Consider the following 25114-nt stretch of genomic DNA (forward strand, 5'->3'; position numbering starts at 1 on the left):
CACACACACCCCAAGCAACAGAGCGGTGCTGTCCGAGCCAGGCTGGAAGAAGAGTGCTTTCACCGGCGTAGCTAACGCCGGGCGGGGCGTTGGCGTTGGTACTGTATCGACAGATGAGGCTGCAGTAAGGGGCTATGCCAGCCTAGCACGCACACTGTGGAGTACAACACGCTAGCAGTGCCATGACGCAGCGTGGTGACCGTCTGCAGCTGAAAAGCAGGTGCATGGCCGGCCTCGAATGCCACGGTCCCTTATTGCTGGGTTTCGGGGACCTAACCTCTTGGCTACAGTAAACATGAATGGAGAAGAGAGCCCGTGCTTGGCATTTCATGCCGTTGGAGCCGTTTGTGACGATTCCAGGATCATCTGTCAGGTTGTTTGTTGAGGCCCAGCATCCTGCAGCAGAAGCACCAATGTTCTTCCGGTGATACCCCCGCTACATCTGGCAGCCAGAATGAATGAATCCAGGGCAGCGATGTTGAACCTAGTGGTTGGAGTGTGGGTCTGGGAGTGGGGAGTGTTGTATTCCCAACACTGCCTGTTCACCCCTCCGTTCCTGCTTCCACACCTGCAAAATGGGGGTGATCGGTAGCTGCCTGCAGCAAGGCTGTGACTGTTCAGGGCCGTGGAAGTGCCAAGTATTGAGTGGAAACCCAAGGTACATGGCTCGCTTGGTTAAACGCTGCGTTCTGCATGGTTCGGAAGGGAGCTCGGAGCCTTTCCACAGCCAGGGTCTGGGCTTTGCAAACGTGCTTTTGTGATCGGGAGGAATTTCAGCCCTGTGTAGGAACAGATCCACTGAGGAGTAATAGCCCCCTCGCACTGGCTAAGCGCTGTGCAAACCCTGACTAATGAATCCTTGCAACAACCCCCTGTGCTGAGCTCCTGGGAAAATCTGGCCCCAGTTGTAGGAGCTGAACTTTTCTGAAAAGCTGTGACCTGACCCAGAGCTGCTGGAGTCGTGGGGGTGGGTCTCTCCATCGACTGGTGCACTTTGCCCCAGGCCCTGTGTGCTGCCTTGCTCTCCCCACCACCCCAGAGCTTTTAGAAACCTCCCCCGGGAGGTAGTCCCTCTACCCTCGGCAGGAGAGAGATTTAAGGACACCTGGCCCAGGAGAGAGGGAGAGCAGGTCGTCCTATAGCTTTATAGCGTTAAAGGCCAGGAGGGCCCGTTAGATTGGCTAGTCTGACCCGCTCCGGGGCACAGGCCATGCAGGGGCCTGCACCAGCCTCTCTCCGACTGGAGACGGGTGGAGGGCGAGGCCCAGGCAGCGGTGGGGGAAGGCTAGTGCTCTGTGGCGGTTTCCTTCCTATATCTCCGGGGCACTGGGTGCTGCAGCCAGGGCCGGCTCCAGGCACCCACTTACCAAGCAGATGCTTGGGGCGGCCACTTCAGAGAGGGGCGGCACGTCCAGCTGTTCCGTGGCAATTCGGCGAACGGTCCCTCACTCCTGCTCGGAGCGAAGGACCTCCCGCCGAATTGCCGCCGCAGATCGCGATCGCGGCTTTTTTTTTTTGTTTTGGCCGCTCGGGGCAGCCAAACCCCTGGAGCTGGCCCTGGCTGAAGCCACCCTTTCCCTGGCAGTCCAGGAGCCCTGTCCCCCTAGGAGCAGTGCCGCTGGTGCGTTATCCCTAAGGCGGGGGCTGGGTCTGTTTGCCCCCATCCAGCTCTGGGCAGCTGGAGGTGAAATAAAGCCTGCTGAGCCGGGGAACTTGCTTGGCAGCACCGCGGGGAGGAGGCTGTTACGCCCTGGTCTGTCTTTAAAACTCTGGACAGTGGATCTGCTTTAATACTTCGCTGTTGCCCATGATTTTGTTTCCTCGGTGCTAAGTAACAGCTCCTTAGCTGTGCGGCGCTAGCGGGAGGAGCTCAGTGGCTTCCCGGTGTTGCCGGTTCAGCCACAGAACATGGTGACAGATGGTAGCCGGAAGGATGGCCAGTAATTAGGGCAGTAGCCTGTGGCTTAGGAGACCAGAGTTCCATTCCCTCCTCTGACACAGACTCCCTGTGTGAGCCTGGGCAAATCACTTATTCTCTCTCTGCTGCTGTTCCCCATAGGGATATTAGCCCTGCCCTGTCTCACAGGGGAATTGTGAGGTGCTCAGATATTGTGCAAATATCTAAGAGCAATAGACTAACAGGTGGTACAATAGGTCATAACCCCACATGGAAACCTCACTTTAAAAAAATAGTTCCTGTTTTCCTGCCTCTCAGAAGCAGCAGGCCAGTTGCAGGCTGCTGCTTTCATCCCAAGAGCAGGCACTGAATGGTGTCTCTTGATTTTCTTCTAACAGGTGCTGACAAAGCGAGGGAAAGACTACATCTTAAAGCACATTCCAAACATGCACAAAGATCAGTTTGCACTCACAGCCTCTGAAGCGCATCTTAAATATATTAAGGAGGCAGTCCGGCTGGATGATGTCGCTGTTCATTACTACAGATTGTATAAGGTAAGAGAGGGCAGCAGATCTGCAGGGCAGATGATATGCTTTTGATTTGGGGCGCTTTTTATTAAAAAGGACAGCTGCTGAATAATTTCTAGCTTTGGGAAGTGCTGCATTTGAGATGTCACTGGATCGTTATCATGGATCAGTCTTAGAGGCAGATCAGTGATGCACTTAACTCCAAGAGGCCGGATATTGCTGCTTTTTATAGTACTTTTATTTTTAAAAGTTAAGAGGAGACGAGATGAAAAGCAGGCATAATATACCGATGGGATGGGTGAGCTGGATGCTGCGCCGCATGCAAGATTTCCGGGGTAATTTCTCATCCTCCCATGACACATTTTACATTTCTTTCCTCCTGGGAATGAAGCAATTTGTTTGATACAGCCTGATGTTTCACACGGTGTTTTGTAATAGTCCTCACATTAAAGAGAAGACGTTTGTCTGCTGGAGAGCAGAGTAACAGCGAACTACAAATACAAATACGATGAATTCCAGCAATAGAATGAATTATTAAAGAGGATTCGAACGCTGAATACTATGGAGATGGCATCCGGCTGGAAACAGCTGCGAGATTTATTTTTCCACGTTGTCTGTGCTTGAAATGACCAACGTTTGCTCGTCCTCTTTTTGCCTAAATGGGTGAAATAGTAAAGCAGGGTGTATTCTTCCTCCACGTCTCTCTTCCTTTTCCCCCCGGTGCATTAATAACCACCACCCAGTTACGCTTCAACAGAGGCCGGCATTAGCTCGGATAGAACCATTCCTAATACTGCTGTGTTAACACGCAAGCCATGATTCTCTTCTTGCTTATGCAGCCGTAAATCAGGAGTAACTCCATTGAAATGCAGTTACACGGATCTAAAGCCAAGTTAGGCCCCGATTCAACAAAGCACTGACATGTACCTAAGCACATACTTAACTTCAAGCCAGTGTTCTGCCGAAATCAGGAGTCACTTCACTGAAGTCACTGGACCTGAACTGTTCAATTGAGTTTTTAAGCCTTTTTATTGCGCTGTGGTTCCAAATCCTCACCTGGGGCCTGATCCTGCTCCCATTGACTTCCTTGCAGTGTCATAAGAACGGCCATATTGGGTCAGACCAAAGGTCCATCCAGCCCAGTATCCTGTCTTCTGACAGTGGCCAGTGCCAGGTGCCCCAGAGGGAGTGAACCTAACAGGCAATGATCAAGTGATCTCTCTCCTGCCATCCATCACCACCCTCTGACAAACAGAGGCTAGGGACACCATTCCTTACCCGTCCTGGCCAATAGCCATTCATGGACTTAACCTCCATGACTTTATCTGGTTCTCAAGCCCCTTTTGTAAATCGGCGACGCTCCACTGCCTTCAGTAGAGGTACGCCCACTTCCACCGGCTGCGCAGCTGGCCTGTTGCTGGGATAAAAGGATTTCTCCAATGATGGGTTCTTTGGGGCAGTTCTCCTCTTGTCAGCATTCTCCTGCCTGTAAGAGGACTCAATACGTGTCAATCGCTGGAGCTTTTGAAATAATGGCCCAGATTATGCATCGTTACATGCCTGTTTTTGGCTTTGCTGTGTGAATGCTAGGGGGGAGAGAACCCTTCCCAAATACCCATTTCTTTAATGAATCTCAAATCCTCGGTTCAGAATGGTAAGGACTGCTCCGCTGCAAACGCACATCTGGAGCCTCTTACTTTCGCACTCTGGCACATGGGTGTGGTGATTGTCACCGCCCTGCCATTCCTGTTCCTCCTCCGCTAAGATAGTGACTTCTGGCTACTCACCTGGTACCCCCTGTTGGGTGCAAGTAATCTGAGACTCGACCCCCCCCATCCCCTTCCATCCATACTCACTGACCAGAGTAGCTGGCCAAGTGAATGGGGTTACGGGGGGTAGCTTGCTCCTCCCACCACAGCAAAGGGGAGCCATGGAGGATCCCAATATCTCGGTCTGCTCCTGGGGCACTACAGTGATGCACCAGCCCTTACACAGGGCACATTGTAATGTCACGATCCAGCCCTTGATGGTTGTAACAACGACAGTCCAGCCCTGGATGCCTGTAACAGTAACAATTCTCAAGCCACGGTCTTTATGAAACCCATACGGATGATGCCCAATAATGACATCACACACCTTCCAACACGGGTGTTTGCCTGGATGGATAATGCCTAATGTGTCCTGAATATCCAGGGTTAACATGCATCAGAGACTTTTCCAGCCCTGCCTCTGCGTGCTCTCCTTCCCTCTTAAGTTTTTGTCTAAACATCAGAAAATGGGTCGTCTTTATTTTAAAAGACAATTGAGCTTCTCTTTTAAAATGTCTTCTGCAGAAACCTAAAGGTTTTTACGCCCCCTTTTTTGGGACTGTCTTTAATTTCTGTCACTTTTCTGAGAGTCCTGTTTTTGGGGGCTGAGTTGAGAAGTTTGCTTAGATTTATTTACATAAAGTGCTTCAAATAAACCCAGCAATTGATGTGCATTTTTAATGACATGACATCTAGTATAGAACATTTGAGAATGTGTTGTTACTGCGCAGCAGATGGGAGCGATTAGAGAAGATACCTACGCAGTAGGAGTAGATTTATTTACTGTTGGTCTTTCAAACACGTCCAGTATTTGGAACAGATGCAATAGGCTTAAGCGATTCAGGAAGTTGTGCGATCTTTGGCTCCAGGTTTCAAAATCTTTCGCGGTAGCAAATGGGAATGCAAAAGCGTTGGTTCAGAAATGCAGAGGAGTTGGGCTTAGTATATTGCTATAGAATTCGAAACTAGAAAATGTTTGGGTGGTTTTGACAGGGAGTGTAATGGAATTCTTGATGGGGGTGCATTCATGCCTGTCTCTGAGAATCGCAGCACTGTCAAAACTGTGGGTGTATCACCAATTCTAGACCATGTTGTTTATTTATAAAATCTCTCTCACTCAGACCCGAATCCTTTTTACGGACTGTATTCAAGAAGCCTGAGCCATCCGCATGCAATTATTAAATAGCATAATGCTACAATTGTTTCCCGCACAATGACAGCCTGAGCTATCGCCTTTCTTCTCTTCAGGGATCCCTCTTGGGGGGGAGGGATAGCTCAGTGGTTTGAGCATTGGCCTGCTAAACCCAGGGTTGTGAGTTCAATCCTTGAGGGGGCCACTTAGGGATCTGGGGCAAAATCAGTACTTGGTCCTGCTAGTGAAGGCAGGGGGCTGGACTCGATGACCTTTCAAGGTCCCTTCCAGTTCTAGGAGATAAGATATCTCCATTATTTATTTAATTTAAATATCTACTGTATGATGTTTATTTTATATTGAAAAGTATTTACTAAAAGCACTGTGGATTTTTTTAGGACAAAAGGGAAATCGAAGCCTCATTAACCCTTGGGTTGACAACGCGGGGCATACAGATCTTTCAGGTACGTAGCTGAATGTATCCATCAGCCAATATTTGCTCTCATTTATGCTCTCATATCTTGAGCATTTCTCACTGAAATCAAGCTGTCTGAAATGAAAACAGTGATACCTTTTTCTCATCTGATGACCTCAGGTTTCATGGTCTAGAGCAGGGATCAGCAACCTTTCAGAAGTGGCGAGCCGAGTCTTCATTTATTCACTCTAATTTAAGGTTTCGCGTGCCAGTCATACATTTTAATGTTTTTAGAAGGTCTCTTTCTATAAGTCTATAATATATAACTAAACTATTGTTGTATGTAAAGTAAATAAGTTTAAGAAAATGTTTAAGAAGCTTCATTTAAAATTAAATTAAAATGCAGAGCCCCCCGGACCGGTGGCCAGGACCCGGGCAGTGAGAGTGTCACTGAAAATCAGCTCACGCGCCGCCTTCGGCACGTGTGCCATAGGTTGCCTACCCCGGTCTAGAATTAGTGGCTTTTGCTTCACCAGTGGAAGTTGGCCATTTTGACTCCTGCTTATTTTTCAATCATTTCTTTTAAAATCAGAAGTTTCGCAAATACTTTTGAAATTCAACAATCACTGTCTGGGTCAATCATCTAGTAAAAATTAATAGTAAGACACTAACTGCACTAGAAATGTGCTAAACTGCTAGCCAGTGCACCAAGGAACAAACGGGGGATCTCCAGCGCCAACAGCATGAACTAAAGAGTCACAGCTCCCTAGCTGAGCTCTGTAACACGGAGGGGGACCTGCAAGACACGCACACACCAGTAGGGATCCTAGACAACTTACAGTGTATTACAGCACTTGGATTTGCACAGACGAACGTCTTCCTAAGCAAATTGCAAAAAGGGTGCAAATATTATTAATTGCTTTGACTCTGCGAGATGTCAGCTACAGAAAAGTCATTCAGCAGAATCCTCTTCTCTGAGCTGCGCTTTGGATCTGTGTTGGATATTCTGCACGCATTCCAGAGGCTGTTTTCTCATTGATGTCATTGGGATTGGCAGGCAAGGAATGAATGCAGAATAACCTATGTGCATCACAGAGAATTTTACCCTTTGGATGGCTTCATGAAACTTAAACCATGTCTACGCTAGAGACCTTAGAGGACAGTGCTTCGAAATTTGAGCGTGCCGGGGGAAAGAAGTTATCAGCTGTGTTTCAGCTTGTTCCTAAATCAGTAAAAGTAATGAATCTGTCTCAGGTTTCCTAAATCCCATTCTCAGTGTGCAATTTGTTTCTCAGAATTTAGATGAAGAAAAACAGTTGCTTTATGACTTCCCCTGGACAAACGTGGGAAAACTTGTATTTGTGGTGAGTACAGAACAATAAGGGGTTCGTAACATATGTAAAGAAAGGTATCTTTCTTTTTTAACAGTGAGGTTTCCTCCCATTGTTCATCAGCTTCCCACTGACCTGCAAACTGCCTATAAGAACATTAGAATGGCCGTAGTGGGTCAGATCAATAGTCCATCTGGCCCAGTATCCTGTCTTCCGACAGTGGCCAATGCCTGACGCTTCAGAGGGAATGCACAGAAGAGGGGTATTTATCGAGTGATCCATCTTCTGTCATCCACTCCCAGCTTCTGGCAGTCAGAGGTTTAGGGACACAGAGCATGGGGTTGTGTCCCTGACCATCTTGGCTGATAGCCATTGATGGACCTATCCTCCAGGTCCTCCGCTTACACTTTTGGCCTTCACAACATCCCCTGGCAAAGAGTTCCACAGGTTGACTGTGCGTTGTGTGAAAAAGTACTTCCTTTTGTTTGTTTTAAACCTCCTGCCTATTAATTTCATTGGGTGACCCCTGGTTCTTGTGTTATGTGAAGGTGTAAATAACACTTCCCTATTCACTTTCTCCACCCCGTATATGATTTTATACCTCTACCATATCCACCTTTCGTCATCTCTTTTCCAAGCTGAACCGTCCCAGTCTTTTTAATCTCTCCTCATATGGGAGCTGTTCTGTCCCCCTAATCATTTTTGCTTCCCTTTTCTGTACCTTTTCCAATGCAAATGTATCTTTTTTGAGATGGGGCAACCAGAATTGCACGCTGTATTCAAGATGTGGGATTCCTATGGACTTATATAGTGGCATTATGACCATTTCTGTCTTATTATCCATCCCTTTCCTAATGGTTCCTAGCATTCTGTTCGCTTTTTTGACTGTCGCTGCAGATAAAGTAGATGTTTTCACTGAACTGTCTGCAATGACTCCAAGATCTTTTGGGAGTGGTAACAGCTCATTTAGACCCCATCGTTTTATATGTATAGTTGGGATTGTTTTCCAATGTGCATTGCTTTCCATTTATCAACATTGAATTTCATCTGCCATTTTGTTGCCCAGTCACCCAGTTTTATGAGATCCCTTTGTAACTCCTCGCAGTCAGCTTTGGACTTAACTGTGTATCTTACAAATCTGTGACTGTCATATGGCCGGATTCTGATCTCAGTTACATACATGTAACTCCACTGAAGAGAACCCCTTTCAAAAACCTGAAACCAGTGGAATTACTCCCTCCGTACACCAGTGCAACTGATCAGAACCTGGGACAGAAACAGGCAAGTGTTACAGTGCTCTTAGGACCAGGATGTGAGACTATAAGCTGGGTTGTTAACTGATGGGTTGCAACAACAGTTTCCAAGCCATGAAGGAGCTGGCTGAGCTGGGTGGGAGTCTTGAATATTTTAGCCTTAGGGTTTTGTGTTAACAGTGGCCAAAATGTTCAGAGGCTGGGTGCTCAGCGTTGCTGAAAAACAGGCTCTTTAAGGTGTCACAGATTTTGGCATCTAAACTCTGAGGACCCCCAAATCACTAGCTACTTTTGACATTTTTGCCCAGATACATTTTTGAGGAATACGGCTTCTTGGACACACAATAGACTGCAAAGACATTCATACCTTTTATCAAGCTCTTAGATCATAGATACACTCTGCACCTGATTGGGAAAAGTCTGTTTCCTTTAGCCTCTTATTTTTTATTTTTTTAGCCCAGCCCCACTCTGCACTCTAGACCTAGCAACAGCAAGAAGCTGAATCTCAAGTGTGAACTGGTTTTGAATTGAAGAACAATAAAAAAAATGTTGATGTGAGGAAAATCAATATGAACAGTCCTGGTTTGATTCTTTTTCCCCATAATGGTACAGGTATGAAAGCAGTTTTAGAAACTCTGCTTTACTGAAAATTTGCTAGAATCTCTTCAATCCATCGAGTTGCCTGGTTGCTGGGTATTTAAATGTGAGCATCATCAAGTCCGTACAATGTGCAGTCAGCCTGTGGAACTCCTTGCCAGGAGATGTTGTGAAGGCCAAAACTGTACCGGGGTTCCAAAAAGAACTAGATAAATTCATGGAGGACAGGTCCGTAAATGGCTATTAGCCAAGATGGGCAGGGATACAACCCCATGCTCTGAGTGTCCCTAGCCTCTGTCTGCCAGAAGCTGGGAGTGGGCGACAGGGGATTGATCACTTGATGATTAGCTGTTCTGTTCATTCCCTCTGGGGCACCTGGCATTGGCCACTGTTGGAAGACAGGATCCTGGGCTAGATGGACCATTGGCCTGACCCAGTATGGCCGTTCTTATGGCCTTAGTAGTAAAGGGGGAAATAATTCATCCAGAGTAACTCATCTGTTGTTTCCTTTAGATCATTACAGCTAAAGCACCAAATGGAATGGTCAGGTTGGGAACTTGTTAAACCAGGGCCGCTCTTACTGGAATCAGTGGCAAAGCTCCCCGTCACACCAAAGGGAGCAGAGATGGTGCTAGAAAGATTCATAGATGTTAAGCCCGGGAGACCATTATAATCCTCTTGTCTAACCTCCTGCCTGACACAGGAGCATTACGCATCGTTTGTGTATTAAATTGTGTAAATGCATCTGTTTGTTCTCCTGCTGAAGTGTCTCATGCACTTACTACTTTCCCCCCCGTGAAACTGAATAATTAACTCAAGCCAAACCACCTGCCTGGTCTTGCAGTGGGAACCTGCCAGCCCTGACACTGGGCATGGATTTTGGCAGCGTTGTGTAATGCAGAGCAAACCGTGTTTGTTTCCTATGTTTGATTTTGAAATGCAATGAGACAATGTGCCTGGGGGTAACTGATTGTTCTGCTAGTAACTTCAAGGAGTCTTCTTAAATAGAGCAAACTTCCACCATTTCCTCGAAGCTCCCTTTGCCTTTCACAAGGGACCAGCGGGAACAGAGTCATGGGTCTCTGTATGCAGGGCTGGACGCCTCCCTTTACAAACCTTTGCAGTGCAGAGACTGATATTTCCTCCTTGTTCCGCACAGGGTAAGAAATTTGAGATTTTGCCAGATGGTTTGCCCTCGGCCAGGAAACTCATCTACTACACAGGCTGTCCCATGCGCTCCAGGCACCTCCTGCAGCTACTCAGCAATAGCCATCGCCTCTATATGAATCTGCAGCCGATCCTGCGGCAGATCAGGAAACTTGAGGAGAACGAAGGTACTCGGCTGTGTTTTAATCTGGCTGTACTGTGTTTTACTGCTCCCCCCTTCTTCCCCCACAGCCTACAACAGTCTGACTCTGAACAGTGGAGCTGCAACCTCTCATCTGGCTTGAGCTGCTGTCTAGAGCTGGGTGGAGAAAGGCTATTCCAGGTCATGGAGGAAAAACAAGAATTTCAAAATTCTCCATGAAAGGGGATGGAGCCCCCCGGGGTAGGCCCGGAGACCCCGCCACCCCCGGGACAGTCTGCCTGGTGGGCAGGCCCAGGGCCCGGAGACCCCCTCAGCCCCGGGGCAGTCTGCCTGGTGGACAGGCCCAGAGAACCCCCCAGCCCCGGGGCAGTCTGCCTGGTGGGCAGGCCCAGAGGTGATCCAGAGCCGCAGACCCTGGAAGCCCTGGGGTCCCCAGCGCTGCGGCATTCCAGCTGGCAGGGTTTCAGTGGGTTCTTGGGGGAAATCGGACCACGTGAGAGAAACATTCTGATTTCACTGAACTGGCAAATTCCAATGAGAAGTGTTTCCTCGGCCCCTTTCTGACCAGCTCTCCTGCTGTCCGCGGCTGCAGTTTGGTCCCCTGCAGCCTCCTGCTCTAGGGATGATTGATTGGCGTCAGAGCCTTGGAGCTGAGCTGTTTCAGGCCGAGGACGCTGCTGCAGGGGGCTGGAAGGAGCCTCTCTGCGCACCCTCCTCCCAAGAGCGTTCGTTCTGTCCCGCCGTTAGCACCCAGACAGGCTGTGGCCTGTTGCTGCTTGTTTCCAGCCTTCTCAGGTGCCTCTCATCTCTCCAGCCCCTGTAGTGTGGCTATCTCCGCCCTGGGCTGGCAGGACTGCGGCCTCCCCCCAAAGAGCCAATGCGTTTTACAGACAGGAACGTTTAAAAACCAATCCCTCGCGGCAAGTGTTGGAGGCGATTGCGTAAAACTGACGAGAAAGCGACCGGCCCCCCTGACATGACAGAATTGGCGCAGCGGCACGGCCAGCCGTGCCAGGGCCCAGCGTCTTCTCCTGCAGCACCCGTGCTGCTCAGCGCGCTCTAGGCACGAGCCGGCCCGGCTTGCCTTACTCTTGTGGTTTCCTGCCCTGGCTCACGTGCCGTACGGTTTGTATGCACAGGTTTCTGAACGAGTTCCCACCCGTGCTGGGAGGAGGGACTTGGACTGTGGGCTGCTGGGCCGGGCAGCTCCCCACCTCCTAGTGCTCTTGAAATCAGGGGGAGTTTCAGCCCCGGCTGTTACTATCGAAGGGGCAAACCCCTCCGTGTGAGGGCCAAAAGCCAGACAGAAATGCCATCTCCCCACTGTGCTAGGAAGTGCAGAGGGAATCCGGAACCATATGACACCAAGGAGTCAAGCCCCACGACGCAGATCAGACACCATGGTGATGGGCACGGTCTAGGAGCCTGAGAGGAGGCTGGGAGAGTGCAGGTGGCATAGCCAGTGGGGGTGTGCCGTGGGGGTCATGTGAGTCCCCAAGCCGGGGGTTATGGTGGGGGATCAGAGCTACTGCCCCTCTGTACCCCATGGGGGTGACGCTGGCCGGCTTACACAGCAGACAGACTGGGGCTGAAGATTCAGCCCTGCACCGTTGAGTGCCCAGAGCCTTTTCCCTGGACTCCGTGCTGTTTGCCAGCACTGGGACCAAACTGCAGAGAGCGGTGTGTAGAGGTGCATGAGCCTGTGCCATTCAGCAGGACGCAGTCATGTTAGCAGCTCCAGCATGAGAGAGGCAACCGATCTCCTTGTGCCCCAGCCTGAGTTCCCCAGTGCACTCGGCCCCCGGCCTGCCGCGCTGCCTCTTTCAGCGAAAGGCAGCCAGGCAAGGACCGGGCCTTTGCCCTGAAACTCGGCCTGCCTTCAGTTTCCACAATCCTGAAGCCCAATGGTTTGAATTTACCCTGGCGCGCTGCGATGCCACTAAAAATCCCTTCCATCTCCATCCGAGGGGCTGTGTGGGGATCCAGCGTTGTCCAGCGTGTTCCCAATCAGAGCCCGGCCTGACGCGGCCTGCAGCTCACTTAGATCAGGAATGTGTTCCCTGCGGGAAATCTGCTGCGTGCCGTTGTTTGTGTGGGCTGAACGTCAGCAGAACAGGCTGTGCGATAACCACACCGGAGGCAGATGCTGGCCTACTGATAAGGCCGCAGGCCATCGGAGAAGTCAGGAGGAGGCCCTGTGCTGTGATAAACACAACCCTAATTAGATAGCTGCACTGCATCAACAGAGCCTGACTGGGCCTTAATGCGCGGGGGGTGGGATTGTGCATCAGGATACAGAGATTAAAGGGGAGGGTGCACCCTGCATGGTCCCCTTTAGCTGGTATTTCACAGGCTGGGGGTGGGGGCTTGTTCTGGCTCCATCTCCCTCTTCTGGCCCCCTCTGGGGCTGCACATCACCACAGAGGTGCTGGGAGGGAGTAGTGTCAGTGCTCCCTTTGCTGCCGGGTCTGACCCTTGCGCTGCCTGACCCAAGGTAGTCTAGAACAACCAGGGAGGTCTCTGGCCCTGCCGGGGTTGGGGCTGTTCAGAGGGGGAAGGGGGAGAGAGGGGTGTCAGAATCCAGCCTGGGGAGGGAGTGCTCCTGCCATCACGCCCGCGGGGCAGCTGGTCCCCACTTGTGTGCTCAGCCAGTTGCTCTGAGGGCCATGGCCCTGTCTGCTGGGATGCTGGGAAGGGCCTGTCCCTGCACCGTTGCCTAGCAGCTGCCCAGAGGCAGGAGACACAGGATGGGTAGGAGAGGGAACAAGCAGCTTCTTGCCCCCAGGCCCAATCTGGCCCAGAGTCCGTATGTATCCCGGGTGCATTGGCACCCCTCGCAGCCCGCCAGGCTCCCGTGGGGGAGTGACCATGCTGCTGGCTTGCCTTGCAGAGAAGAAGCAGTACCGGGAGTCTTACATCAGCGACACGGTGGACCTGGACATGGACCAGCTGGAGAAACGCTCCCGAGCCAGCGGGAGCAGCGCGGGCAGCGCCAAGCACAAGCGCCTCTCGCGGCACTCCACGACCAGCCATAGCAGCTCCCACACCTCCGGCATTGAGGCGGACACCAAGCCCAGGGAGATGGGGCCGGAGGACAGCTTCCTGGGCACCGCCGTGCACCGCAAACTGAAAACCTGCAGCTCCATGACCAGCCATGGCAGCTCCCACACCTCCGGGGTGGAGAGCGGGGGGAAGGACCGGCTGGAGGAGGACTCTCAGGATGACGGTGAGCCGAGCGGATGGCCCTGCCATGTGCGCTCTCTGCAGTCTGTCTCGCTGGCTGCTGACTTGCGATAGATCTGTGACCAAACCATCAGGGTGATTGCGCTCCATCCGTGCACAGCTGAGCCCCTGAAATAGGCTGCACGTAGGAAAGATTAGATTTCTGGCTCAGACTGCTATATCAGTGCTGCTGGCAGGGAGGAAAGCGCTTTGTGTTGTACCAGTTCCAATCAGCTCGGCCTCATCAGTCTAGTATCCTAGCTTGAAATCGCTCAGGGGGATGCTAGAGACACCGGGGGGGGGGGCTGGGCTGTGAGAATCCTGAGCCTCGCTGTTGCATCGCAGCATCCAATCAGAAGCAGGCATGGCGCTGAATATTGCTGGTAGGATGGAGCGCTGACCAAAGACAGCCAGGGGGCAAATGATTTCCCCCCTGCATGTCACACCCACAGACATCCCTTTCCAGCATCAAAATGCGGGTGATTGGGCCCCTGGGAGTCCGTCCGCACTGGCGCTTAGAGGTGGGTAGTGCCCTAAAAACAGCAGTGTGGACACTGTGGCACAGGCAGTAGCCCGGGCCAGCCACCAGAGCTCGAATCCAGGCCACTAGGCCAGCTTGGACTTGTGCCCGCCCATGCCGCAGCGGTCACACTGCTACTTTGAGTGCACTAGCTTGAGCTGAGCTAGTGTGGGTCTGTCTCCCCGGGCTGGGAACAACACCTCCCACTTGCTGTGTGGATGTACCCTGAGCTAGTTAGGGCCGCACCTAGCAACCATGCGGCTTAGAACTATAGGCGCTACCGTAATACACATAATAGATGATCAATTTCTCAAGCATTTCTGCACTCGTGACTGGCATTCAGTGCTGCTTTTTAGGACTCTGCAGCTGTAATGGACTCAAGAATTGTCTTTATGCGGCAGCTGCTGGCCGGTAGGGACCATTGTATAGTGCAGAGAGCCTCTGGTGGGTTTTGTGTTGTTCTTTGTTTCAGGCACTCTTTCCATGTTAGAAAATCATTCAATCTTTTCTTCCTCTTCTGCTTCAGAAATAGAAATGCTGGTGGATGACCCCCGAGAGCTGGAGCAGACAAATGAGTCGCCCCTCGAGGTTAGCCCGGACATGTGTATCTACATCACTGAGGATATGCTGACATCACGGAAGTTTAACGGACACTCGGGTAAAATGCCACGGGGAAATGCCTGACCTTGCTTTCTATCATGACGGGTGAAATCACTCTGAGCACGTAGACAGACAGCTGGAGATGAGAAGCCATACAAAAAAGGGTCATCTTGACAAATGCCACAACAGAGCTGGAGTCAAATTTTTTAGGAGATCAGATCCCCATGAATTTACCTTTGGGTGTGAGATCAAAGCACCAAGCGGGACAGTCTACTAGATTGCTTTGGGGGGCGAGGGGAGGAGGTGGTCAATAGCTCCCTTTCCAGCTCCCTTCATCTCCTTTCCTTTGTGGGGCCGCTTTGGGTTCGATGGTGCAAATTCCAGTTTTAATTTTGAGTGAAGTGAAACTTGCAACCGCTCAAGGGACCAGCAACAAAGGGTTTCACAGTAGCAATGGGTCCAACTAAAGATCAGATGAACGTGTACTGGAAACCATGGTGATGCTTTAAGATAAGGGATTGCCAGGAGTGGGAGGATCTTAAAAGCACATTTCACTTCAGTAGCTTGTAATATATGTACTGTATCTTTTTGATCAGTACATCTAGGGTGAAATTCACCTCTTGGCAGAAAGTCTATTTACCACATCACTTCAGTCCCAACTAATCCCTCCAAATAAAACTTTATGCACACAGGTGAATTTCATACTGAGTGAAAATAGACACACAGCCAAATTCAGTCCTGGTGTAAGCGTCTCGCTCTCTCCTTTGGAGCTACTGGAAGTTTAGCCCACTTACACGAGGCAGAATTTGGCTCAACAGGCAGTCCCAATTGTTTTTCTTGAGTCCAAGAGTTGAGGAACAAAACCTGTCATATCTTCAGAACAGATGTGCGCTTGCTCAGTTCTTTTTCATGCACAGTTCCCCGATTGCATGTGTAGTTTCCATCATCGCGTGCAGATCCCATCTATATGAGCATGCAGTTTACCGTGGCACAGTCGCAAATAGTTGTGCAGATGCACATATCCAGAGTTCTGGAAAATCGGACTCATTTACATATGTAAAATGGGTTCTTAGGTGATGTCATCAGTTGAGCCAAAGGCTATTTGTTTGGAGGATTTTACTTTCCTGTGATCCATTCCCATTTTGAACGACATCATCGACTTGAAATCGAGACCATTTCAGAACTAAGTTGGAAGATGCAGGCTCTGAACCTGCCCTGGAGGGCGTCTGGCACTCGCTGTCGTTCTGCAACCTATTTTCCTTTTATTAAATGGGGTTTTCACTCCTTTGTTGCTGGGTGACAGGCCCACAATTGAAAGGAGATTGACTGACTATCCAGGGGAAATGGTGAAACTGACTCTACGCACAAGGCCAGTAAAGGCACAAACTGGAAAAAATAGGGAGGAATCCTCTCTTTCTCTAGTCTCTTGTAGCTATAGCAACTGTAGGTGTTGCTTGTAACAATCGCAGGTGAAACCTCATCAGACAAAATTGTGATTTGTTTTTAAATATCCCTTTAGTCTCTTAATTTGTGAGAGATTAAAAACGAATTCAGTTACTTTCTGAATTACTAGCACCAGTTCTAATGAGCTTTACACAGGGCCCTTTCTTCTTTCATCTAGATAGAAAGTAAAACCTTTCTTGTAAACGGGGTTGTTAAGCTGACCTGCGTGGGGGTTTTGCCATGTTGGCCTTCACTCCAAATGAAATACTTTAACACATTTTGTCTCCATTTTCATAGTTTCTTTCCTTGATCTCGCTTCCCTTTCCTGTCTGCACTCAAAGTACAGGAACGCTTCAGCACTTCTCCTCTGTCAGCTTTGCCCTTTGTCAGATGAAAGCCACCCTGCCCTCTGGAGAGACTGTGTCAGTGAACTGTCGCTACGCCCTGGGGCCCTGACCCAGGCGTGCCGGGATTTGTATTTCAGATTTTCGCGGCACACCTAGAAAAGGAGAAATTCCTATTCCTAAATACTAATGACATTTCAGCTTCACCCGGGTGCAGGAGATTATGGGGAGGGTTTATAACTGTTTAAGATTAGGTAGCTCTAATGCTGACAGTAACACCTGATGCATTCTTAAGGTGAGAAAACTCTGGACTGAAGTTTGAAGTTCCAGCACTATAACATGAACACCGTTAGCCCATCAGCGTACAAACATACAGGGCCAGATCCTGAGCAGGTGTAAATCAGTGAAGCTCTGATGGAGTCTCCTGGCATTGTCATCCCGGTTTTCTCCCTCAGTCACAGGCCACCTATAAGCCAGAGGAGGAATCCTGGCCTCGCTGAAGTCCATGACAAAACTCCTACCAGCCTCAGTAGAACCCTTCACCTTGGGGCTTCAATATAGTGCCAGAGCTACAGAGGTTCATTCCATTATTTTCTTACTTCAGGAATAATGAGTTATTGGCTTTGTTTACATTTTGCATAGGAGTTAATTGAAACTGAGTCTGTATCTTTTAATAATCTCAGCTTTCGACTGTGGCTAGAGAAGCAACTCAAGGAGCCAAATGCGGAGGCAGGGAGTATGGTGAACTCTTTATACTTAGTTTCTCCACGTGCTTCTGAAATCCTCTCTGCTCCGCTGATGGGAGTTGTATCTGCTGAGGAGCTGGAGAAAGACACAAGTTAAAGTGGGGCAGGGAAAACCTCAACCTCTTGCATCATATTAGGGCCCTTTAATGTGTAACTCACAATTGCTTGGACCTATGTATACAGTGACGTTCTGTGTGTAAGCAGAGGCGTCGAAGATTAATGTAAAGGGATCTAACGTACATTGCACCTCTGAATTTGGTCCTGTGTACCCGAGGGAGGCTACGTTGGCGTAACATACGTGTTGAAGAGACACCAGTGCAGACTCCCTCTAGATTGATTTATGAATCTGGCCCCGAGTAACTAAAGTGGATCTCTTTGGATGTGACAAAATGTTGATACCGAGTATTTTCATCTGTGCAATTTTAAATGTGGCCTTCCGTAAGGTGACTTAACCAGGCCACTACATATCCTAGCAACCCAGAAGGTGACTCTAAATCACTCCAGCATTTAGATCTGCTTCTTGTTTCCTAATTCAGGGTTAATCGTAAAGGAAGTGAGCTCATCCACGTCCAGCTCTTCAGAAACAGTGGTCAGACTTCGTGGTCAAAGCAGCGACTCGTTGCCCCAGGTATGCCTGCGTTGAGACTTCAGACATACGGCTTGATTTAAAGCAAACAACGTGTCTTGATTAGACATGGACAAACCAATCTGGAGGGGAGGAAAAAAGAACCGTCCAATACCTTGCTCCAAACTCGGATGGAATTTCTTTGAGTTTGGTTAAATTTTAGCTTTTGGGGGTGAAAAAACATTATATTTCCTTTTTGCAAACCTGGGCCTTTTGGAAGCAGACAGCAGGGAGGGCCTTTTCCCGCTGCATTTCTCACCCCACCAGAAACAGGGAATGCTGGAAATCTTACAAGGACAGCAGATCAAATCTCGGGATCCCAGAGACTTTCATAGATTGGAATACACCAGCCCTATATCCCAGTTTTTTATCCAAACCAAACCCACAGCCCGTTTGAGGTGACCCATCACTAATCTTGATCCCGACTGGTGGTGTGTTACAATGCCCAGGAAAGTTTCCTTTGTCCAGAGACATACAGCAGTATGGGCTTCAACAGTTTCACTTAACACCCCAGCATCACCCATATCTTGCTTTCACTTTGTCTGCAGAGACAATTCCAAGGAACACACGGGAATGTCTGCTTGAGCTGGAAATTACCCCTTCCACTCCAGAATAGACATACCCTAACTCAGGGGTGGCCAACCTGTGGCTCCGGAGCCACATGCGGCTCTTCAGAAGTTAATATGCAGCTCCTTGTACAGGCACCAACTTTCCAATGTGCTGGGGGGTGCTCACTGCTCAGCTCCTGGCTCTGCCACAGGCCCCGCCCCCTCCCCTGAGCCTGCAGTGCCCTCGCTCCTCCCCTTCCCCCTCCCTCCCAAAGCCTCCTGCACACCACGAAACGGCTGATCAGGAGGTGCGGGGAGGGAGGGGGAGGCGATGATCAGTGGGGCTGCTGGTGGGTGGGAGGCACTGGGAGCGGGGGGGGGAGGAGCTGAGGGGGGGCTGCTGACGTATTACTGTGGCTCTTTGGCAATGTACATTGGTAAATTCTGGCTCCTTCTCAGGCTCAGGTTGGCCACCCTGGCCTAACTCTCAATGCTGGATCTGACTTGTTTGCTCTCCTGAATGACTGTACCAGACTGTTATCACTGTCTAGAGATGGGTCCAAACCAAGATCCCAGATCTAGGGGTTATTTGAAATCCAACCCCACATCTGGATTTGAATTGGACAGCTGGCCCCTATCTTTATAATGAGTCCAAACAAAACCTTGTTTCTAAACACCTAAGGTGAGTCTTGACCCTACTGAAGTCAATGGGGGTTTTGCCAGTGACTTTTTAGTAGGATCAGAATTTGACCCCTGAATTTTGCTGACTTGGCACCTAACTGCTATTTTTGCCTTTAAAAATCTCCCCCTCAGTCCCTGGTCATTTCACCATATCTCCAAATGTATATGTAACGTGAGAGTTATATTTAAGGTGAGCAAAGAACATCAAATGCATAATGGTGCTGTCTGGCTGCCGTATCAGGTGCTCCAGTGATGTAGTTTTTAGATTCATGACTGCTTCTTGCTAATGCTCTTCCTGTAACCTTCTCTTTTGTACAGACCGTCTGCAGAAAACCAAAGACTTCCACCGACCGGCACAGCTTAAGCCTGGATGACATCCGGCTTTACCAAAAAGACTTCTTGCAGCTAGCGGACGCTGCTCAGAGCTACACGTTTGGCTGTGGCCACGAACTGGATGAAGACGGTCTCTATTGTAATGGCTGCTTGGCTCAGCAATGTATCAATATCCAAGAAAGTTTCCCAGTCAAAAGAACGAGCAAATACTTCTCTTTGGATCTGACCCATGATGAAGTTCCAGAGTTTGTTGTTTAAGCTCCACAGCTTTACTGTGGCAGGACTGGCTACCTGCACTATTAGAAAGACTTGAAAACTATTGGTGTTTCCTTGAAATGTGTCTGGTGCCATATGTTTTTTTCCCTCCCCCTACACACCTTGCTCTTTGCTACTACAAATCAAGGCCTTAGCTACCATTGCACTTTGAGTAGTACCCAGGCAGTAGGGATAGAGATTGTGTGACATGACAGAGCCTTGTCTAGGTTAATCAGTCAGAGGGGGAGAGAGACATTCTCTCTCTTATTTGGAAGTAGTTTTTGCAAAACACTGATTGTCTTATTTCAGTTTGGAGAAGCACAACATCGTTTCTTTATTTAACCTAATCAAAGATAATCCTAAATTTCTTCTTCCTGCCTCGGGAAAGCTCTTGAGTCTAGTCGGGTTTGTCTTTTTCGGTTTTTTGCTTGGGTGTTTTGTTTTGTTTTGTTTTTCCCTAAAGATGCCTTTGCCTCTTGTTGTATAGCCATCGCTTTAGCTTCTGTAGATGCTAAAAAGAAAATGTCAGTTTCTTTGTTGTGTTCTGTCAAGCCAAAGAAATGTAAATCTCCTAAATGCCAGTATCAAGAAGATTAGACTTAAGCAATAACTAGACAAGAAACTCTATGCATGTTCATAATACCTTGGAAAACGGTGCGTTAAGTTGCAGTTGACATAGTGTGTGATCCCAGTTCTTCCAAAAATTTACTTTGGACTGTAGTTCCAAACAGAGCTTTTGTTCAGCATTTTGTAAAGTTTACAAAAATCAGATTGATGTTACATGGGAACTTAGAAAGCTTCTAAACTTCTTCTTTATTTTTTTTAAAGAAAAATGAAAAATAACATCATATATAATGATGTAGCAATAATGTTTGCTGACCAAAGTACCTTAAATATATATAATATACATATATAAATATATAAAATTATATATATGTTTATATATGTTTGGATCTTTATAGACCCTTTTTATTTTTGTTCTAAAATACTTTTTTATACAAAGAATATGCTTCCTTCCTTTAATAATACGTATAGACAATCGTTGTTGTTTTTTTCCTAAACACTAACTTTCTGGAAGGTGAAAAAATACTTTCCTGTTGCAAATAATATGTATGCAACTGCATTGTTAGCATGACTGTTTTCAGTTAACATAGTTTTGTTCTTATTTTAAATAAGGCTTTTCATGCATCATTAAATACTTTCCAATTTAAATAGTTCTGATGAAAGGATGAAGATGTTCTATCAGAAATGCAGCAGGTGCAGCTTTCGAGATGGAGTGTCCTAATGAAATTAAAATGAACAGGTATTATGATATTTTACCATCAGTAAATATGGGGCAAAGCATTACAACTAATATTTACAGCACAATGCCTTTTTTAAAATGAATATTTTAATTAGGGATTAAGTATTTTACAGCCATAGTTTACCATATTTTGATTATATCATATTTTTAACTGGAAACTTTTCTTAACAAAAGATTATTTTATAAATAAGGAGTGTGATATTTTTATAAGAAATGCGGGTGTGTTTTTGCTAACATTAAGGACTTTAGTTTTTCGGTACAGGGCAACGTAATCAGTGTTATTGCTATATGGGAGACAGTATTATAGAGCAAATAATGAACACTGCAAAATTTGCTACAGCATTGCTGCCTGATACATTTTTTGCTAGAAAACGGGCCAGATTTTCCATAAACACTGGCTACTTTTCATCACTCTGCTGCCAAGTTTGTGATGGCTTTATGTTGCCAGAGTGGGGAAAAGCATTCAGAACATACCAGTGAATTTTGCCCATTATGTATTAGTGTTTGCATTGTGTGTAAGATAGATAGCCAAATGCTGCCATGGTACTCTCTAGCCAGTGCAGGGAGAGTGATCAGTGACGCATGCAGGCAGCTCAATAGGGGGCAGTATTCGGTGGCACCCAGCACCTCACTGCAGTGTGCTGTGTAATAGGACCACCCTCCAACTGCTGGCCACCGCTTCCTGCAGATGATAGGAGATGTACAGATGACCTGTGGAGCTAGATTCGCACCGCTATCCTCTAGAGCATCTCTCTTAGCCTCTCTCTTGCTAGCAATGGAGAGGATCTGCATCCGTTGAAAGCGGTTTTCCCTTCCACAACAGCACAAGCCAAAGCTGGATCTAACTCGGGTGTGGGCAGAGTCTCCAAGCCTTAAAAGTCCACCTTGCTGGCGTTGGAGTTTCTTCCCTCTCTACTGAGTCACGTTGAGTTCCTGCAGAACAGGCAGAATTTTCAGGTTCTAGGATTGTATCTCTGGGGATGACCACAGATCTATGTACATGGGTGTGTTTGATATAGACACTATATATATATATATATAATATATAATGTGTGCACACACACAGAGTATATACAACATATATAATATACACAGCTATCTCACATTGAAGTTATCAGAGTTCAACTCTCAAAAATGGAAAAGAGAAATTATTCTGAATTCACGGGGTCAGATTTATTTTTTTTCTTGCCAACTGATTGGATAAGCCAAAGTTTCTGTGGTCAAAAGGATTGTACAAAATACCTGCTCCTCTGTCAGCTTATTCCCCAGTGGTGGTGTGCAATATGTAAGGTTTCCCTCCTACCCATCTTCACGTGTTCATTGTTGGCAAACCCGTTTTCCTTGAAATGGTATGTGCTGCACGTTGGTATGACCCTGGCCAAACTGAAAGGTGTAAAGCACCCATATAATTGAAGAGACCCCAACATGATATGAGCCCTATTTGTTCTTGTTATTTATTTTGTTAAAATATAGGGGGAAGGATGTAATTAAAGGGTTAAGTATGCAAATAGTGCTTTATGCAGTCGAGAAAGCGGGCTACTTTCAGTCCAGATCCTGCAATCCAGTCTGTACAAGACAGACGTTTTGCAATCATGCAGAGCCCCAAAGTTGTTCATGGGCCTCCATGAGGGTCTCCTGATATGCATCCAATTGTAGGATCAGGGCCTTTTGCTTTATACTCCAACCAAAAAGAGTCCGAAATCATTCACTTGATTTCACAGACGTGGTGGTTTTGCTCAAGTTGTGTTCTACTTGGATTCACAAGCAATTAACTTACATGAATAGACAGCATTGACCCATAACAAGACACGTCCTTGCTTTTATCATAATACTCATAATTTGTTGCAAATCAGTCTTTGTAAGGCGGGGTGCAGGCAGTTGAAAAGGCAATATCTTGTATTCTACACTTGGTACTAGAAAGCTGTGTGATATAAAGATGTTATTTATTCTGCATCGGTTAGAAATCTCAAGATGGTCAATGTCCGGATTTGGTGTCTGTTGCCTTCTGACATGTACATTGATACGTTTGCAATAATGAGCTATATGCATGCACAAACTAAATAATCCTTTCTGTGAAAGGATCTTCCTGTCAGGACCATCCGAGAGAGGGAGTGTGCTTGTGAAAACATAGCGGAATTATTTTGTTACATTGAAGTTTGTTATGTGCCTTTCATGGTACAGTTAGAGATTACAATAAAGTGACCGTTGTTTGCATTACTATGAGTCTTGACAATATAAAAGAAAATTTAACTAATTGGTGAAGCTTTGTGAGTTCTTCAATGAGAGAGTTGCAGAGAAATTATCCCTCATGCGAGAATGGACGAGGCCAATACTGTGATTCTGCATCTAGTTCTGGTGCCCACATTTTTAAAGGGATGTTGAAAAACGGAAGAGGGTGCAGAGAAGCTCCACAAAAATTGAGGTCTCAAAAAAATGCCTGAGAGAGAGAACGCTCAATCTCTTTTTGAGCGTATCAAAAACCAGACTGAGAGGAGACCCGATTGCAGTTCTGTAGCTGGTGTCATACAGGACGTCAGACTAGAGCAGGGGCGGGCAAACTTTTTTTTGGCCTGAGGGCCGCATCGGGTTTCGTAAATTGTATGGAGGGCCGGTTAGGGGAGGGAGTCGTGGCCCGGCCCCCACCTCCTATTTGCCCTCCCCCCCAGGGACTCTTGCCCCATCCAACCCCCCCTGTTCCCTGACGGCCCCTCTGGGACCCCTGCCCCATCCACACACCTCCGCTCCCTGTCCCCTGACCGCCCCCGGACCCTTGCCGCCCCATCCAATCCCTCCTCTCATTCCTAACAGCCCCCCCCGGGACCCCTGCCCCATCCAACCACCCCTTCTCCCTGTCCCCTGACTGCCCCGGGAACCCCTGCCCCTGCCGCCGCATCCAACCCCCCCCTCCTTCCTGACTGCCCCCCGGGACCCCTGCCCCCATTCAGCCCCCTGTTCCCCCCCAACTGCCCCGACCCCTATCCACACCCCCGACCCCTGACCACCATCCTGAACTCCCCTGCCCTCTATCCAACCCCCCCTGCTCCCTGCCCCCTTACCACATTGCCTGGAGCACCAGTGGCTGGTGGCGCTACAGCTACGCTGCCCGGCTGGAGCCAGCCACGCCACCGCACAGCACAGCGCACCAGGTCAGGCTGGGCTCTGAAGCTGCGCTGCCCGAGGAGCTCGCAGCCCCACCACCCAGAGCGAGTGAGCTGAGGCTGCGGGGGAGGGGGAACAGCAGGGGAGGGGCTGGGGGTAGCCTCCTGGGCCAGGAGCTTGGGGGCCGGGCAGGACAGTCCCGCAGGCCGGTTGTGGCCCACGGGCCGTAGTTTGCCCACCCCTGGACTAGATGATCCCAATGGTCCCTTCTGGCCTTGGAATCCGTGAAGATATTGGGCTCTAAAGGGTTCTGTAATCTAGCAGAGAAAGGCAAAACAAGAACCAATAGCTGAACGGTAAAGCCAGACAAATTCAAATTGGAAATAAGGCTGAACATTTTTAACTGTGAGGGTGTTTAACCACTGGAACAAACTACCAAGGGAAGTGGTGTATTCTCCATCCTTCGGTGTCTTCAAGATTGGATGTCTTCCTGGAAGAGATGCTTTCACCAAACACAAGATTTTGGGCTCAATGGAGGGTAACTGGGTGAAATTCTCTAGTCTGTCGTACATGGGAGGTCAAATGAGAGAAGGTCTCTTCTGATCTTAACATCTGTGAATTCAACATCCTTTGGGGTTCCATCTGTGTAACGTTGGGCTTCTTAGAGTAGAGATTTCCTTTGGCTCACAGATTCCTTCTTCAGTAGCTCTGATTGTCTGCTCTGGTACCTGTGGGACTGAGTCCAAGGAGGGGGTAGGTTCCTTCAGATTGAACATAAATGATATTTCAACCAATCCAGCATCTTATGCCAGTGCTGAGAACTCCTGGTGCATGATTTATTGAAGTACTCCCATCGCATCAGATAATGTCTGGTGGGGGGGGGGGCAATAGCTTATGGGTAGCAGGTGTGTTGCATCATGTGATGTACCCCATTTGATTCAGGAACAGAGAAATGTCTCCAGAGCAAAGGTCATTTAAGTAGAGGTCACCGCAGATGGCAGATGTACGCTGTGTCAGGTCAGCACTTCAGAAAGGGCGGATAGCCATAGGCCCAGTCATTGCTATCTATGGTTCTTGGCCACATTACCATGATGTCTCAGCGCCTCACCATCTCTCATCCTCACAA

The 25114-nt window shown here is 48.4% G+C and overlaps 1 protein-coding gene across 2 annotated transcripts in view; it reads left to right on the plus strand.

The window, feature by feature from the left end:
- FRMD6 (FERM domain containing 6) overlaps positions 1–19589 on the plus strand; it is a 36051-nt gene extending 16462 nt beyond the window's left edge. For both annotated transcript variants that reach the window (XM_065403905.1, XM_065403906.1), the window contains exons 6-13: positions 2296–2451; positions 5763–5828; positions 7075–7143; positions 10120–10294; positions 13160–13495; positions 14538–14669; positions 17681–17772; positions 19317–19589. In XM_065403905.1, the coding sequence (XP_065259977.1) occupies positions 2296–2451; positions 5763–5828; positions 7075–7143; positions 10120–10294; positions 13160–13495; positions 14538–14669; positions 17681–17772; positions 19317–19589 (1299 nt within the window). The remainder of the gene's footprint in view (positions 1–2295; positions 2452–5762; positions 5829–7074; positions 7144–10119; positions 10295–13159; positions 13496–14537; positions 14670–17680; positions 17773–19316) is intronic.
- The last annotated feature ends 5525 nt before the right edge of the window (positions 19590–25114 follow it).

Source organism: Emys orbicularis, chromosome 4 (assembly GCF_028017835.1).
Source record: "Emys orbicularis isolate rEmyOrb1 chromosome 4, rEmyOrb1.hap1, whole genome shotgun sequence".
Taxonomy (NCBI): Eukaryota; Metazoa; Chordata; order Testudines; family Emydidae; genus Emys; species Emys orbicularis.